This window comes from Dipodomys spectabilis, unplaced genomic scaffold (genome assembly GCF_019054845.1).
Source record: "Dipodomys spectabilis isolate Male_0828 unplaced genomic scaffold, ASM1905484v1 ptg000030l, whole genome shotgun sequence".
Taxonomy (NCBI): domain Eukaryota; kingdom Metazoa; phylum Chordata; class Mammalia; order Rodentia; family Heteromyidae; genus Dipodomys; species Dipodomys spectabilis.
Window position 1 is genome coordinate 6,057,710 of NW_024870707.1, and position 13,749 is coordinate 6,071,458.

The 13,749-nt window shown below is 36.1% G+C and overlaps 1 protein-coding gene across 1 annotated transcript in view; it reads right to left on the minus strand.

Annotated features, from left to right (window-relative positions):
- The window catches only part of Lpxn (leupaxin), a 30,294-nt gene extending 16,992 nt beyond the window's left edge, over positions 1 to 13,302 (minus strand). Inside the window, exons 1-3 of the mRNA XM_042676364.1 lie at positions 13,181 to 13,302; positions 8,954 to 9,111; positions 5,361 to 5,407 (exon numbers count right to left, since the gene is read on the minus strand). Of these exons, the coding sequence (XP_042532298.1) occupies positions 5,361 to 5,407; positions 8,954 to 9,111; positions 13,181 to 13,193 (218 nt within the window). The 5' untranslated portion in view covers positions 13,194 to 13,302. The remainder of the gene's footprint in view (positions 1 to 5,360; positions 5,408 to 8,953; positions 9,112 to 13,180) is intronic.
- Between the last annotated feature and the right edge of the window lie 447 nt (positions 13,303 to 13,749).

Here is a 13,749-nt window from a genome sequence, read left to right on the forward strand (position 1 = left end):
ATGCACATATACTTGAGTAGTTTTCTAATTGCTATTTTTTAACTTACATTTTGTCTTTTCTTTTTCAGTACTGTGGATGGAACCCAGGACATTGCACTTGCTAGGCAAGTGCTTTGTCACTGAGCTACATCCCAGTTCCTTAATTATAGCTTTGAAAATGAGAAATAAAATATGTGACTCAAGACCAAGTAAGATCCTAACACCATTTATTAGGACTAAAGTATAAGCTAATGAAGCAGAAAACAAGCAAGGGAGAAAATCAGCTTACTGAGAGAATTATATAAAATTTCTAAGTGAATAGGAATATTAAGAAAGTCACCAAATCAATTTTACAAAGATCACAGAAAGTTGATACTAAAGTCAGACAAAGAAAGAACCATATATGGGGAAATCTAAATTTAAAAAGTAGAATTTATTTTAATCAGGGTGAAAGAGATGCAGCTAAGTTGTAGAGGACTTTACTAGGCTTTCGCAAAGCCCTTAGTTCGATCCTCATCATTGGAAAAATAAAAAATATCACAGCTAGTGCTCAAATCAGTCATCCAAAATGATTCAACATTAGGAAAAGGATAAATAAAATTCATTGTAATAACCACTAAGAGGACAGCCTTTTAAGGATGTTGATACGTGCTTTAAAAAGCAGGAGAAATCAAATTATCATTCCTATTGTTGGAGATTGAGGAATAAAAGAAAAATTCCACAACCAGACAAAATGTGTCTAGAAGAAATCTATATCAATCCTCACATGTAGTAGTCAAAACTAAACACATTTCTAAAGTGGGAGATAGATTTTATTACTATTACTAATCTTCAATGATATCCTAAAATGAACTATAAATATAATGTATATGAAAGAAAATGGTAAGTACTCTCACTTTTGTTACCCCAGATGAAAAGCTGGAGTATAGAGCACTTGAATTAGTTTTTCTCTAAGTTGTGGGATAACGAAGTTGGGGCCTGAAGACTGACAAGTTTGTAATCTCTATGCTATAAAGTGATCTTAAAGCTTATATAACGTATTATAATATGCCCTCTCTCTTTTTCTCTTTCTCATACACACACATACACACAAACATACACACACAATGCAAACCCAAAATTAAAAGGAAATACTCTATGTATTTTGGTAATATATTTTCAAAAATAAACACAGACTTACTCTATTCCTTACTCTCACTAGTATTTACCAGCCAAGAAAAACTCAATGAAAAGATGGATACCTTTCTCTTTTTCTAAGAAAAAAGAAACCATTATTTGAGTATATGTCTCACTGCTGACTTGAGCATATTTTTGAGTTTTTAACAAGGAAAACGTAGAATGAAAGTGAATAGTCTTCTTAAAAGGAAATAAAAACTTTCTGCGGTGTCCAACACAGGACTCTTCCAAATTCAAGTGGCTTTTTATTTTCTTTTGTTTGTTTTAAAATCTAGGGCTGAATGGTCCAGTATTCAAGTGACTGATTTATTTCTTGAAAGTTCCCTAGAAATCAGAGAGGGAGTTCTCTCAAACTTTCTGTCATTAAGCCGTTAGTAATTGCTGCCACACGCATGCTTCTTGGCAGAACTTTGAGCACATTCTGCTGCTCTGTGCTTGAACAAGCAAAGAATAAATACAGTTTCTCATTAGGGCCTGGGAATGCATAAAATCTTCCCATTTCAGAGTCAAGACATACTTACCGTTTATTCAAAGAACTCTGTTTTTAACTAGAGTTCTAGTGCAGCATGTAAAGAAAAATAGCTGTCGAGATACACTAAGGGACAATAAATAATATCCTGAATCAATAAGTAATATCCTAAATAGGAAATAAGACTACCAAGCATTGATGGTTAAGAAATGCCTTGATATAATGTTCCTGAAAAGGAACTTCAAATCAAAGGTCTTTTGGTTTTTCCTTTGACCTATTAAAGGCAGTAAAGACAGGAAAACTACCTTGCTATACCATTAGGAACAACAACTACTCAAAGATTATAATAATATAAATCACAAGATGTGAATTTAAAAGACTCCAGACAAAGCCCCTATTTAAGGGGCTTTGGTGTGATGGATCCCCTCCTCCATTTATTTCTCTTAAATCTTGTGAATTCTTCCTCCCTATTATCACCAAATTGAGCTGAGCCAGGTTCCCACTGGTACCTCATGCCTTTAATCCTAGCTACTTAGGAAGTTGATATCTGAGCTCTAAGCCAGGGCAGGCAAGCCAGTCCAGGCAGGAAAGTCCATTAAACTCTTATTTTCAATTAACCACCAAAAAGCCAAAAGTGAAGCTGCAGCTCAAGTAGTGGAACACCAGCCTTGAATTTAAAAACTAAGGAACAGCACACAGGCTCTGATTTCAAGTCCTAGTATTGGTGCACGGGTGTGTGTGCACGCGTGCACACATGCACGCACACACACACACACACACAAAACATTCCATTGCTAAATTATTACTCACATTGCTATTGACATATAACCATTAGGCCACTGCTATTGTCACAGCTTTCAGGATATTTTAAAAGTGATGAGCAGTTGATTTATTCAGGTCAGTGTGAAAGGTGGAAAAGATGTTGGGGTCTAGTTTCTGTGTTTCACATCCATTCAGTGTATGCTAGCATTCCTAATACTGAATTGTTACTGCTTCTGGGTTTTATAACAAATTTATGAGTGGATTTTATACGACTCTTCTACACATGCCTTTTAAGTAAGTAAGTTGTTTGTAATGGAGACTGTATCAGCCAAAGTTCAGTCCAGAAAATATACACCACCTTGAGTACACAAAAGCTTAATCCAGAGACTTGTTTACATGGTGATGGAGAACTGAGAGCCAAACCCAAGACATAGAGGTAACCAGAAATTAGCCACCTCAGGAAGTCACTGCTACTCCTAAGCCTAAGAGTCTAGGTTTTTACTTTTTAGTGTCTCTCTCATCAACAGCAGCTCCTTTATGGCTTCAGCTGAAGACTGACAGATGTGCTATGGTTCTAGTTCACTGACCTCAGCTTGTGGCTCAGGTATCTTTGCTTCTTTGCTGTGTCCCTTGAACTTAGGAGTAGCTGTGACTAAGTTCTGGTTATCTCAATGTCTTGAGTTTGGCTCTCAGCTCTCCATCACATATGTAACAAGTCTCAGGATTTTTTTTTTTTGGCCAGTCCTGGGGCCTGAACTCTGGGCCTGGGTGCTGTCTCTCAGCTCTTCAGCTCAAGGCTAGTGCTCTACCACCTGAGCCACAGTGCCACTTCTGTTTTTCTTGCGGGGGGGGGGGGGAGTTTGCTTATGTGGTGCTGAGGAACCAAACCCAAGGCCTCATGCACGTACCACTGAGCTACTTTCCCAGCCCACTGGATTAAATTTTTGTGGAACCAACTCAGATGCCCCTCAGTAGATGAATGGATCAAGAAAATGTGGTATATATACACAATGGAATTCTATGCTTCCATCAGAAAGGATGACATCATCCCATTCATAAGGAAATGAAAAGACTAGGAAAAAATCATATTAAGTGAAGCAAGCCAGACCCAAAGAAACATAGGCTGCATGGTTTCCCTCATTTGTAATAATTAGTATATGTCTAGGTCAACCCTAGCAGAGGATCACAATAGCTCAATAGCTATATAACCATATAAAATAATGCTAATCAAAATGAACTCCAAGCTATGGAAACAAGAGGGTTTTTGTTAATTTTTGTTTTTTAAGGTACTGTGTAGAGTTATTTCTTTTTTATTTTGTTTTTTAAATTCCTTCCTTTGCTTATCCCCTGTTGTCACTGTTTTTTTTTTTCTTTTGGTACCCTGTGTCGTCTATATACATTTATGTGATTTGGGGGAAGGGAAAGGGAATAAGAAAATAGTGATACACAGGACAAAGGGTGAACCAATGCAACAGCAAGACTCACAAGACACCATGTTGTGAATGAACTTTACAACTTCGAGGGGAGAGGAGTCAGGGGGAAGGGAAAGTGGGAGAAAACAAGGGAGGGGATAATAACGTTCGACAAGAAATGTACTTATCACCTTACTTATGTAACTGCAACCCCTCTGACATCACCCTAACAATAAAATTGATTTTTTTAAAAAGGAAAGTAAGAGCCTAGGACACATGCTTTGCACCCACTAGGGTCTCTACAGTGCCTCTTATTGGACACAGCTCATGAAAGCCAACTATCCCTAGAGATGGAAAGCACAAACTGCAGCATCAGCTCCCTGGAATGCAGGGCAAGAGAAGTTAGAAGGACGTTAGCAGCTGGAAATCAGAGGTCTATACTGCAGAAATTAATAGACTAGTACCTGTTTGCCATCAGTTGATCACAATGTACACCGGAAATATGGCTGTTGCCTGGGCTGGTTTTCATGTTATATATTTGTGTGGTCACTTGTATTTCTATTGAAGCCTTGGCTTCACAGATTTAAGAAAGCAATAGTTACTGAGAGCCTCTGTGTATCAGGTCCTTGTTTTGCATTTTTTAAATGTGTTACTGGAGTAGAAAAGAGGAAGACTATGGGGGAAAAAGTTACCTGCAAGTCCTAGAATTGTAATCAACTGGCAATTATGTATTAATCAACTGGCCTTAATCCCACCAAAGGAGAAAGTGCACTCAAGTGAGAATTTTTTTTTTAAAAAATCAGTTTCTTATACCACAAGTCCTTCCCCTGCTTTTACCTCTGGTGTGTGCTCTGTGATTTTGAAATGAAATAAAGTGCCGCAGATTAATTATTACCAAGTATCAATCTTTACTATATGGAATGGAAGCCGTGTGATTTGTTTCCCAGAAATGGGCCTGACATTAAAAAAAAAAAAAAAAAAAAAAAAAGCAAGGTACACCTAAGGGTAGAACAATGACAAATAAAAAGCCTTCCCGTAAAATGTGAATTCTGCTTTAGCCAGAAGAAATGATTAATGATTAAGTAAGTGAATATTTTTCAATATGTAACTTTAACTAAAAGGAAAACCCTCCAGCATGTAAATAAATGTTGAGCCAATGCACAAAGAGTACACAGTCATTAGCCTGTCCTAGAGCCTCACTGTGTCAATTCAGCTTTAAATCTAGAACGGGCATTGTTGGACTCTTGTTTAAGTTTCTTCAGGTGTGTTTTCTCATTTGCAGAGTGGAGCATAATACATGGAACAGTAGGCCAAGACTAAGACTATTTACATTTTTCAAGTGATAAATGGAATAACAGAGCCCACCAGCCTGGATTGTCAGTCTAGATGCTGCCAAGTCAGTTTAGCAGAGTTCTATCCCTGGTCACAGACTGGGGAAAGAAGAGGAGGGGCGGGAAGATCTGATAATACACACTTGCAGAGCAAACTAGTGCCTGGAGACTGACAACAATTATTTAATAACTTTATATTTTGAAAATATCTAATAAAAACTGAAAACATACCTGTAGACATTGGACTTCTGGATATTAGCAGTATCCACAAGTTGTGCCTAGGACATGTAAATGACAAAGAAGAATGAAAAATGTTTTCTGTTATTAGAATATTGGTGCTTATTGTCACTGACAGTTACAGAATATTTCCAGCTTTTTGGTGTTGTTGTTGTTGTTGGTTATGGGGCTTGAACTCTGGGCCTGGGTGCTGCCCCTCAGCTGTTCAGCTCAAGGCTAGCGTTCCACAGAGCTACTTCCAGTTTTCTAGTGGTTAATTGGAGGTAAGAGTCTCACAGACTTTCCTGCTCGAGCTGCCTTTAAACTGCAATCCTCAGAGCTCAGCCTCCTGAGTAGCTAGGATTACAGGCGTGAGCCACCAGTGCCCAGCTATTTACAGCTTTTAAAGAGGATAGCAACTGGATGTGGAGGTGCATGCTTGTAATCCCAGTTACTAGGAAGGCTAAGGCAGGAAGATTATGAGTTCAAGGCTATCCTAGCCCCATAAAACAAATAAACCATACAACTTGTAGGTGTGGATGGGAGGGAAAAAATAGGAGAGAGAAAAGTGGTGACATTGTTCAAAAAGAAATGTACTCTTAGCCAATTTATGTAACTATAACCCCTCTATACATCACCTTTACAATATCAACAAATGCTTTTCTTTAAAAAATGAAACAAATAATAAAGGGAATAACCAGCACATCTCTGGGACCACTTTCCATAAGGTTAAAAAAAATAACTAGCCACCCCTTCAGAAAAAGGCTAAATTCTAAACAGAGACTTTGGCATGTGAACAAATATTAGCAGCCCCCTGCTGCCTGAAAAGCAATGAAATAAAAAAGTATTCCATGGTCAGACAGGAGCCATACAACAAACAAGATGAATCAGAGCAAATTCCCTCTAACTAATGAAGATAATGCCTAAGAGAAGCTATAGGATTGAATTTGATATAGGAAAAGAAAAAGAAGCAATGTGCAAATATAAACTGTAGTTGAGCAGTGCTTTATTTATTTACTTGTTCATTCATTCATTAAATAAACAAATACTTACCCAGTATTAAGTGCCAGGGCTAGGATGTAACAGTCAAAAAACCAACTAAAATAATCACATAAAAGGTGAGTACTCTGGGCCTATATGCTAGTAATGATAAGAGACAAATTAATCCATAAAATTAATCAGAGATTGGACAGTGGGAAGCAGAAAAAGAATGGAAGCTATAGATATATTGATAAGGAAGGACTTGCTAAGTAGAGGACACTTGAACAGGGACTTACAGGAGGAGAGAAAAGCAGATATCAGGATCACATGATCCATGTAGAAGGAAGGTCTTCTGGAAGAACAAGCAAACCAGTGTGAACTCTGCCTGACCAGGAAGACAGGCTCCAGATCATGCAGATGTTTAGAGTTACCATATAATTGGCTGCTCAACGTGGGACACTTGAAGCCAAAAGGGGACTCTAAAAATGATTCATATTTATATATTTTTTTTCTCAGACTGGGTCTCCCTAGGAACCCCAGGCAGGCTTCAAACTCCAGATCCTCTTGCCTGAGCTTCCCAAGTGCTGGGATTACAGGCACAAAATACAATTACTTGAAAATAATTCTAGTCAAGGTTAAGGCGTGTTGGTGCATACCTCTATTCCCCACAGAAAAGAAGCTGAAGCAGTAGCAGCACAAATCTGAGGCCAGGCTGAGCTACATTATGAGACATCCTGCCTCCAAGAAATGATAATAATAACAACAATATAAATTATATATAATATCATAAACTTTTATTTCTTAACCTTTTCTAAAATATTCTTACATAACACATAGTTATAAAGATTAAAGCAAATAAAAAAAATAAAAAACTCTTTGGAATGAGCATGGTAGCTCATACCTGGATTTCCAGCTACTCATGAGGCAGAGACTGGGAGAAAAGAATGCAGTCTGTGGCCAGCAAGATTTCCATCTCACCAATGAAGCTGGATATGGTGGTTATGTTGCTAATATCTACAGTCCCAGCTATTTAAGAGGTATAAAAAAGAAGAGGTATAAATAAGTTCAGGCTGGCCCAGGTTAAAAAAAAAAAAAAAGACCTCACTGAAAAATAACTAAAGCAAAAAGAGTTAGGGACTTAGCTCAAGTGATAGAGTGTCTGCCTAGTAGGAGTTAGACCTGAGTTCAATCTGTAATATCACCACTATAAAACAATTCTCTAAACATTTTAAAATAGCACAAATAAATTATCATTCTTGATATCTTTATATTCACACACTTGAACTGGCTACTTAGCCATAGTTATCTCTCACATTGTAATATGGAAAAATTTCTTTGAAATACCTATGTTTTGCTTGCTAAATATCTCCTCAGCTTTTATTCATTTATTTATTGTAATGTATATGTTGTACTTCTGTTTTCATTTCACTTCATTTTCTTCTTCAAAGCTGTGTTTTATGCTTAATAGATTCAAAATTGTTGATAATTTGTACAACTCTATAGTCTATAATATTTTAATAAAGTACTCCTCTAGACACATGAACCTGAAAATTTACAGCAAATTCAGCTAAATGGAAGACACCCTCAGTTTTGTTTTTTAAATATAATTTTATTGTTAGTGTTAAGGTATTGTACAAAGAGGTTATAGTTTCACAAGTCAAGTGATGAATAATTTTCTTTTTGGACAATGCCACCCCTTCTTTTGCTTTCCCCCAGTTTCAATTCTGTTTTTTTTTTTATATTCAAATGAGTAATTACTTCAGAAAAAATATCTTTGCATGTGTTCTTTTTCTATCTCTATTGAGAACACTTCTCAATAATATTCTTATAAATCAAACTTCTCAAGTAGTCTCTGTTTATGATTCTTTTTAACATGTAGCCTAACCAAAAATAGATTCTAAAAAATCATAGACTTTCACAATTTCATTCCATTCTAATAGAGAACATGGATTTACCCAACTTAACACAGGAGTCAAATCCATCAAAGTCAAGAGTTGCACAATTTCAAATTAGGTAATTAAACCCATGCGCTCTCATCTTTCTATTTGTTCAATTCCTCCCTAGCTTTTATAAGGAGAAATCTGAGCTGCTTCCATTGTACAAGTTTAATTTTACGTAATTGCAAATTGCTAAAGGTGTCAAAAGTTTGTTTTTATTCTAGATACATTGAATAAAGATTCCAACTGACTTTGTCCACAATGCAACCTAAATTTAGGTTGCTTTACAAAGTGAGCAGAAAATTCCCTCTGAGAAGACTTGTCTAAACTGCCAAAACTGGTCTTGCCTAAACTGTCTAAACTGGTCTTGTAGCGATGATATCTGATGATATCTGATAACTGGCCTGAGTGTCATGTTCGTCAAACCATACATGGTATCTCTGAACCCAGATAGTAATATCAGAATGCCCCAAAGAGAGCCAAGCAATATGCTTCCTGTTACCATGCCCTAAGAAAACATTTAGTTGTAACTGACTTTCATAATCCTCATCTTTCCAAAACCATCATCGTTAAAAATGAAAATTGAAAGACTATTTTTTCATTCTTGGATATAGACTTCTCTTTTAATAACACTGTGTGAGAATAGAACTCGCTTTCTGAAATCTACTAAACATAAAATAACTAAGTTACCTTCAAGGGACTTGTGTGACCCTGATCAGGTGAGGTCTTTGAAATCTCAGCAATGTTATTCTCCCTTTGGGGATGCTGATCCAGGGAAACTGGTTCTAGTTTGGAATATTCATCACTGTCCTGGAGGGTAGAGCGTTCTAGCTCCTCCAATAAGGCATCTGTATCACGAGAAACAAGAGAATCATAATACAGAAGTGTATGTTTCTGGAATCATTTGGCCCCTTAATAACCATACCATGATTCCATTGATCACCTTTTTCTCTTGAATTAAGTCTATTTTCTTTTTTTCATTTTTTAATTTTTTTGTGAAAATACTGTACAGAGGGGTTACAATTACATGAAATTAGGTCTATTTTTGAATCACTTCCCATCCTCATATTCTCCCTTCAAGACTATATCCTCTCTGTCAGGAGATCCCTCTGGACTCATATGGTAGTTTTTTCCCCAATTTCCTACAGTCACATTTGATTTCGTAATCTCATCCTGTTTGATGTCTCATATTGTAGGTACTGATAAATTCATTTAGGAAAAAGCACTCACAAAAATCTTCAAATGAAAAACATAAATACATTATAAATATATTATATTATAAATATATTACCTATCAGTAAAACTAAACCATTTTATTAGCACTTTTTTCAATATACACCAGAAATTCTGAGTTTTGTCTTGGGGGGGGTTGGTGCTTGGTACTAGAATTTATACTCTTGCTTGGCTTTTTTGCTCACAGTCTACACTTGAGCCACACCTCTAGTCTTCCCTTTTTGCTGATTAATTGGAGTTAAGAGTCCCAAAGTTGTCTGCCTGGGCTGGCTGTGAACTGTGATCCTTAGACCTCAGCCTTCAGAGTAGCCAGAAATATAGGCATGAACCACCTGTACCCAACTTAATCTTGATTTTTATCCCTAGAGCACAACACACTTCTTATAATAAAATTTAAGTATTCTATTTTTAAGGGTGTGGAGAGAAAAATTAGTTGAAGAGAAAATTGAGATATTGTGAAATCAAGAAAGATGTTGCAATCCAAATAGTCAAGACTTGTTTATTTTCTAGTTTTCTTCGCAACAGCCAATGGATATTATAAGCATTACACTAATACCTTTGTGTTGTAATGAAAATAATAGCACTGTTACTAACTTAAATTAAAATATGGCAGCACAGTGTTTGGGATTTTATACATTTCATTGAATTATTCTAACACTTTGAAGTAGATTGTATTATTGTCCCCATTTTGTCAATAGAATAAAATAACTTCCACGGGATCTTGAATGTTTGAACAGCACTTGAATTGGAGCTATCTGATTCCTAACTCTGAACTATAAATGAGAAGTTATACTCTCCTTCCTCATCTCAATTATCTGAATCATCTTAATCATGACATCCTCTCTGAAGCTGTTTTATCATTTACATATTAAAGCTATTATTCCACTAGAGGATCCTTTGTTAAAAATTTTTAACCACAAGCTATAATTTTTAAAAGTTTGCAGAAACATTGGATTATTTCTAAATTTTTACATAAGGAAAATGAACTTTATAGATCATTGAAACAAAACAACAGATACTCATTTATTTCATATTTGGGGAGGATAATTACTTCTTTATAGTTTAAAGAACGATTTCATCTTTCTTTGCTATTTTCTTTTTGCAAAACTAGAGCTTTCTTAATTATCTGTATTTCACAATGATGCGCTTTATGCACCATTTTACAGATAAGCAAACTAAGCTAAACTCTTCAAGTCAAATTACACTTCAGTAAGGAAGCTGTAATGGGAAGAAGAGATGGAGTGGGCATCCATCGATTTAAAGTCTTAAGGCACATAATGCAGACCATTATGTGAGCCTTATTTTGGTCATTAAGTGAACTTTTAAGAATTAAACCACAAGAATATTGAACTTTGGGTAGTCAATATTTCAAATCATTAGTTTAAGTATCATAATGGAAATACAAACGTAAGGCAGTGATTTCCATTCATCCTTTCTGATAATTGTAAGTCATGATACTGAGAAATTACTAGCTATGGTAGGTGTGATATGTAAGGATATGTACTAGTATGGTGGGTTGTTTAAGCTGCTTGAAGTATATGTTCAACTTCATTGAGAAATTCTCTCTAATGTTGCGTATTTATGAATTTCTATAATGAGCAGATTTTTAAATGTCTAAAATATAAAGTAGCTAATATCAATTCTAAATTTTAGAATTTCACTTTTTACTGTGTATTACTCTATCAAAACAGAACTTCTTTTCTATTTTCTAAATTTTGTTCCAGCCAGTAGTCAAAGATCTTTTAAGAATAAAAAATTAATGGTAGGAAGGGGAAGGTTATGCCATCAAAAAAAAGTATGAAGTTATCCTTAGGAGAATCTGCTAATCAAAGTTATTAAAACACTCCTTTCTAGGTCACAAGTTAGCAGACAAAGGGCTCTTCCTGTTTCCTATGAGCACACTTCGCCCACACCCCATCCATCATGTTAATTTAAAGACTAGATCCTTACAGAACCTATGAAGATGACAGCATGACAGATATGAGATTCCTAAGAGCAATGGGGAGAGTCGACTGAAAATTCTGTAGTGATTCTCCCTAGTCCTTCAACTATGGAAATAAAACAATGTTAACCAGAAAAGAGTAAGGTCTTTTGGGGATCGCCCTCTCATTCAGAGACAGAGCCTCATGGTTCTTTTAATCTGTCAGTCTTTTGTCATCAGCATTTAGGTAAAACCTTCTGAATGGATACAAGACACTAACTTCTAAGGCAACACCATAGAAAAACTTTTGCTCCCCTGGGCCAACCTGTCTCCCATGCAGTTTCTCTGCAGGCAGGAAAAAAAAAAGAGGGCAATTCACATCTTGGGGATAGAAGTGGAAATGATTATTTGAAAAAAACTGTTGCAGCACGGTCATCAGCTCTGTTGGCTTGTAGTCAACTGGACGATCTACTTGAATGTCAGCTTCCAGACTGTTTCATATTTTCTGTATTTCTGGGTAAGATTTCTCTAACATTTATCTTGCTCACAAAATACAAAAGTACAATTTTCAAAAAAAAAAAAAAAGAGGGTTTTACCATTGGCTAGAATACCTAAACTAACCACTTCTAACATGGTACACTGTGTAGTCTACTTTTGGTGTCAGAACTACAGTTAATAAGTTATTTTTTCTTTGTCATTTAAAACAAAAGCAAATAGTATTTCAAAATATTGCTGCCAAATATTAACATACGTAAAATATTAATTTTAACTTATGTTACAGGCTATTAGTTCCCTTTGAATTATTTGCATGATACTTGGTATTCCTGAAGTTGAAAAAAAAGTTAGACTCAGAACTCAAGAAAAAAATGTGAATTTCCCCAATCTTCATGGCTCATACAGGGTAAGAATTTGGATTCACAAATTTGGATTCACATCTAAAGTAGATTTTATTTCTAAAACAATGTAATACTCATCAAATGCTTTTTTTCTCATTAACATCTCCTCCCTCCTATTTGTTCTTCTGTCCTCTACTTCTCCAACTCTTGAATCACAATGAAACCAATTTTTTAAAAAACTATGCACGATATTTATTCTATTGTTGGCACTTTCCCCAGACCTACAAACACCCACAAAGCCAGGACAGTATGAAATTAGTACAACTTGTAAACTGGTTAAAGTTAGCAACTCAATATTAGGATGGCAAAAAAAAAAAAAAAAGGCAGCCGGGTGCCAGTGGCTAATGCCTATAATCCTAGCTACTCAGGTGCCTAAGATATTAGGATCATGGTTCAACACAAGCCCAGGCAAGAAAGTCTATGGGACTCATCTCCAAGTAACCAGAAAAAGTTGGAAGCCTTCCTCTTTATATACTGTCTCCTCTTTTCCTTTCTTTCCCTCCCCAAAACATATCTCTGCAGTTGTTTAGCTGTAAAAGCTACCCTACAATCTCCAGTAGCTACAGAGGGGGAAAAAAGGGCTCATAATGATTGAAATTTTCAATAATAATTCAGTCTAAAACTACTTACGAGTATTTACTCTGTGGCTAGCACCAAACTTTCTGCCTACTGTGTGTGACCCTAGTTCCCCAGAACAAGTATATAGTTCCTCATGCTTCACTCTTGGTCATGCTGCAGATACAAATTGGAAATAAAATCTTAGAGCACTATCCTCACTCTGACTAGAAATCAACCCCATCACACATGGACATGGCTATCTGTTCTTTATTCCCCTAGTGTTTCTCCTCCAAGAAACAACTCACTCACCCAACTCCTCCATTGTCTTAAACTCAAGATGCTCTTGTAGGAATGGTTGTGAAGAACTGCTCTGGGATGTGGTGAAGAAGGGGACCGCAAAGGAACTGAATGAGACAGTGTGAGGCAGCCTCTAAAATCCTTTTTTGGTTCCTGTATTTGCTTAACACTTCCTCTCTTTTGATTTAGTGAATTTCTTCTTTTGAGTTTAGTTTTTGTTTTTTAACGATCCTGACACAGAATGGTAGGTAAATTGTAAGATTTGAGTTCTGCTAGTACATTACCTGGGGTAATAAATATGTAAACTTAAGTTTGAAAAATCGAAACACCCATTATAAACCAGAGTTTGTTTGTGGGTTGTTCCAAGTGTGTATACACCACAGTGACTAGCTGTGTTCCAGGGTGGATCCTAGAGGAGCAGTATCCTTGAGATTTTTTTTCAGTCTTTATTCAAAAAAATTATGCTTATCTGCTTTCCTGTATAGATTGTAAACAACCAGGCCCCAAGTAGATTCAAGTTTCAATTCTCCTTGGACAAGATATATAGTTGTCCAAAATGTGAACATCTATATAGAATCAAG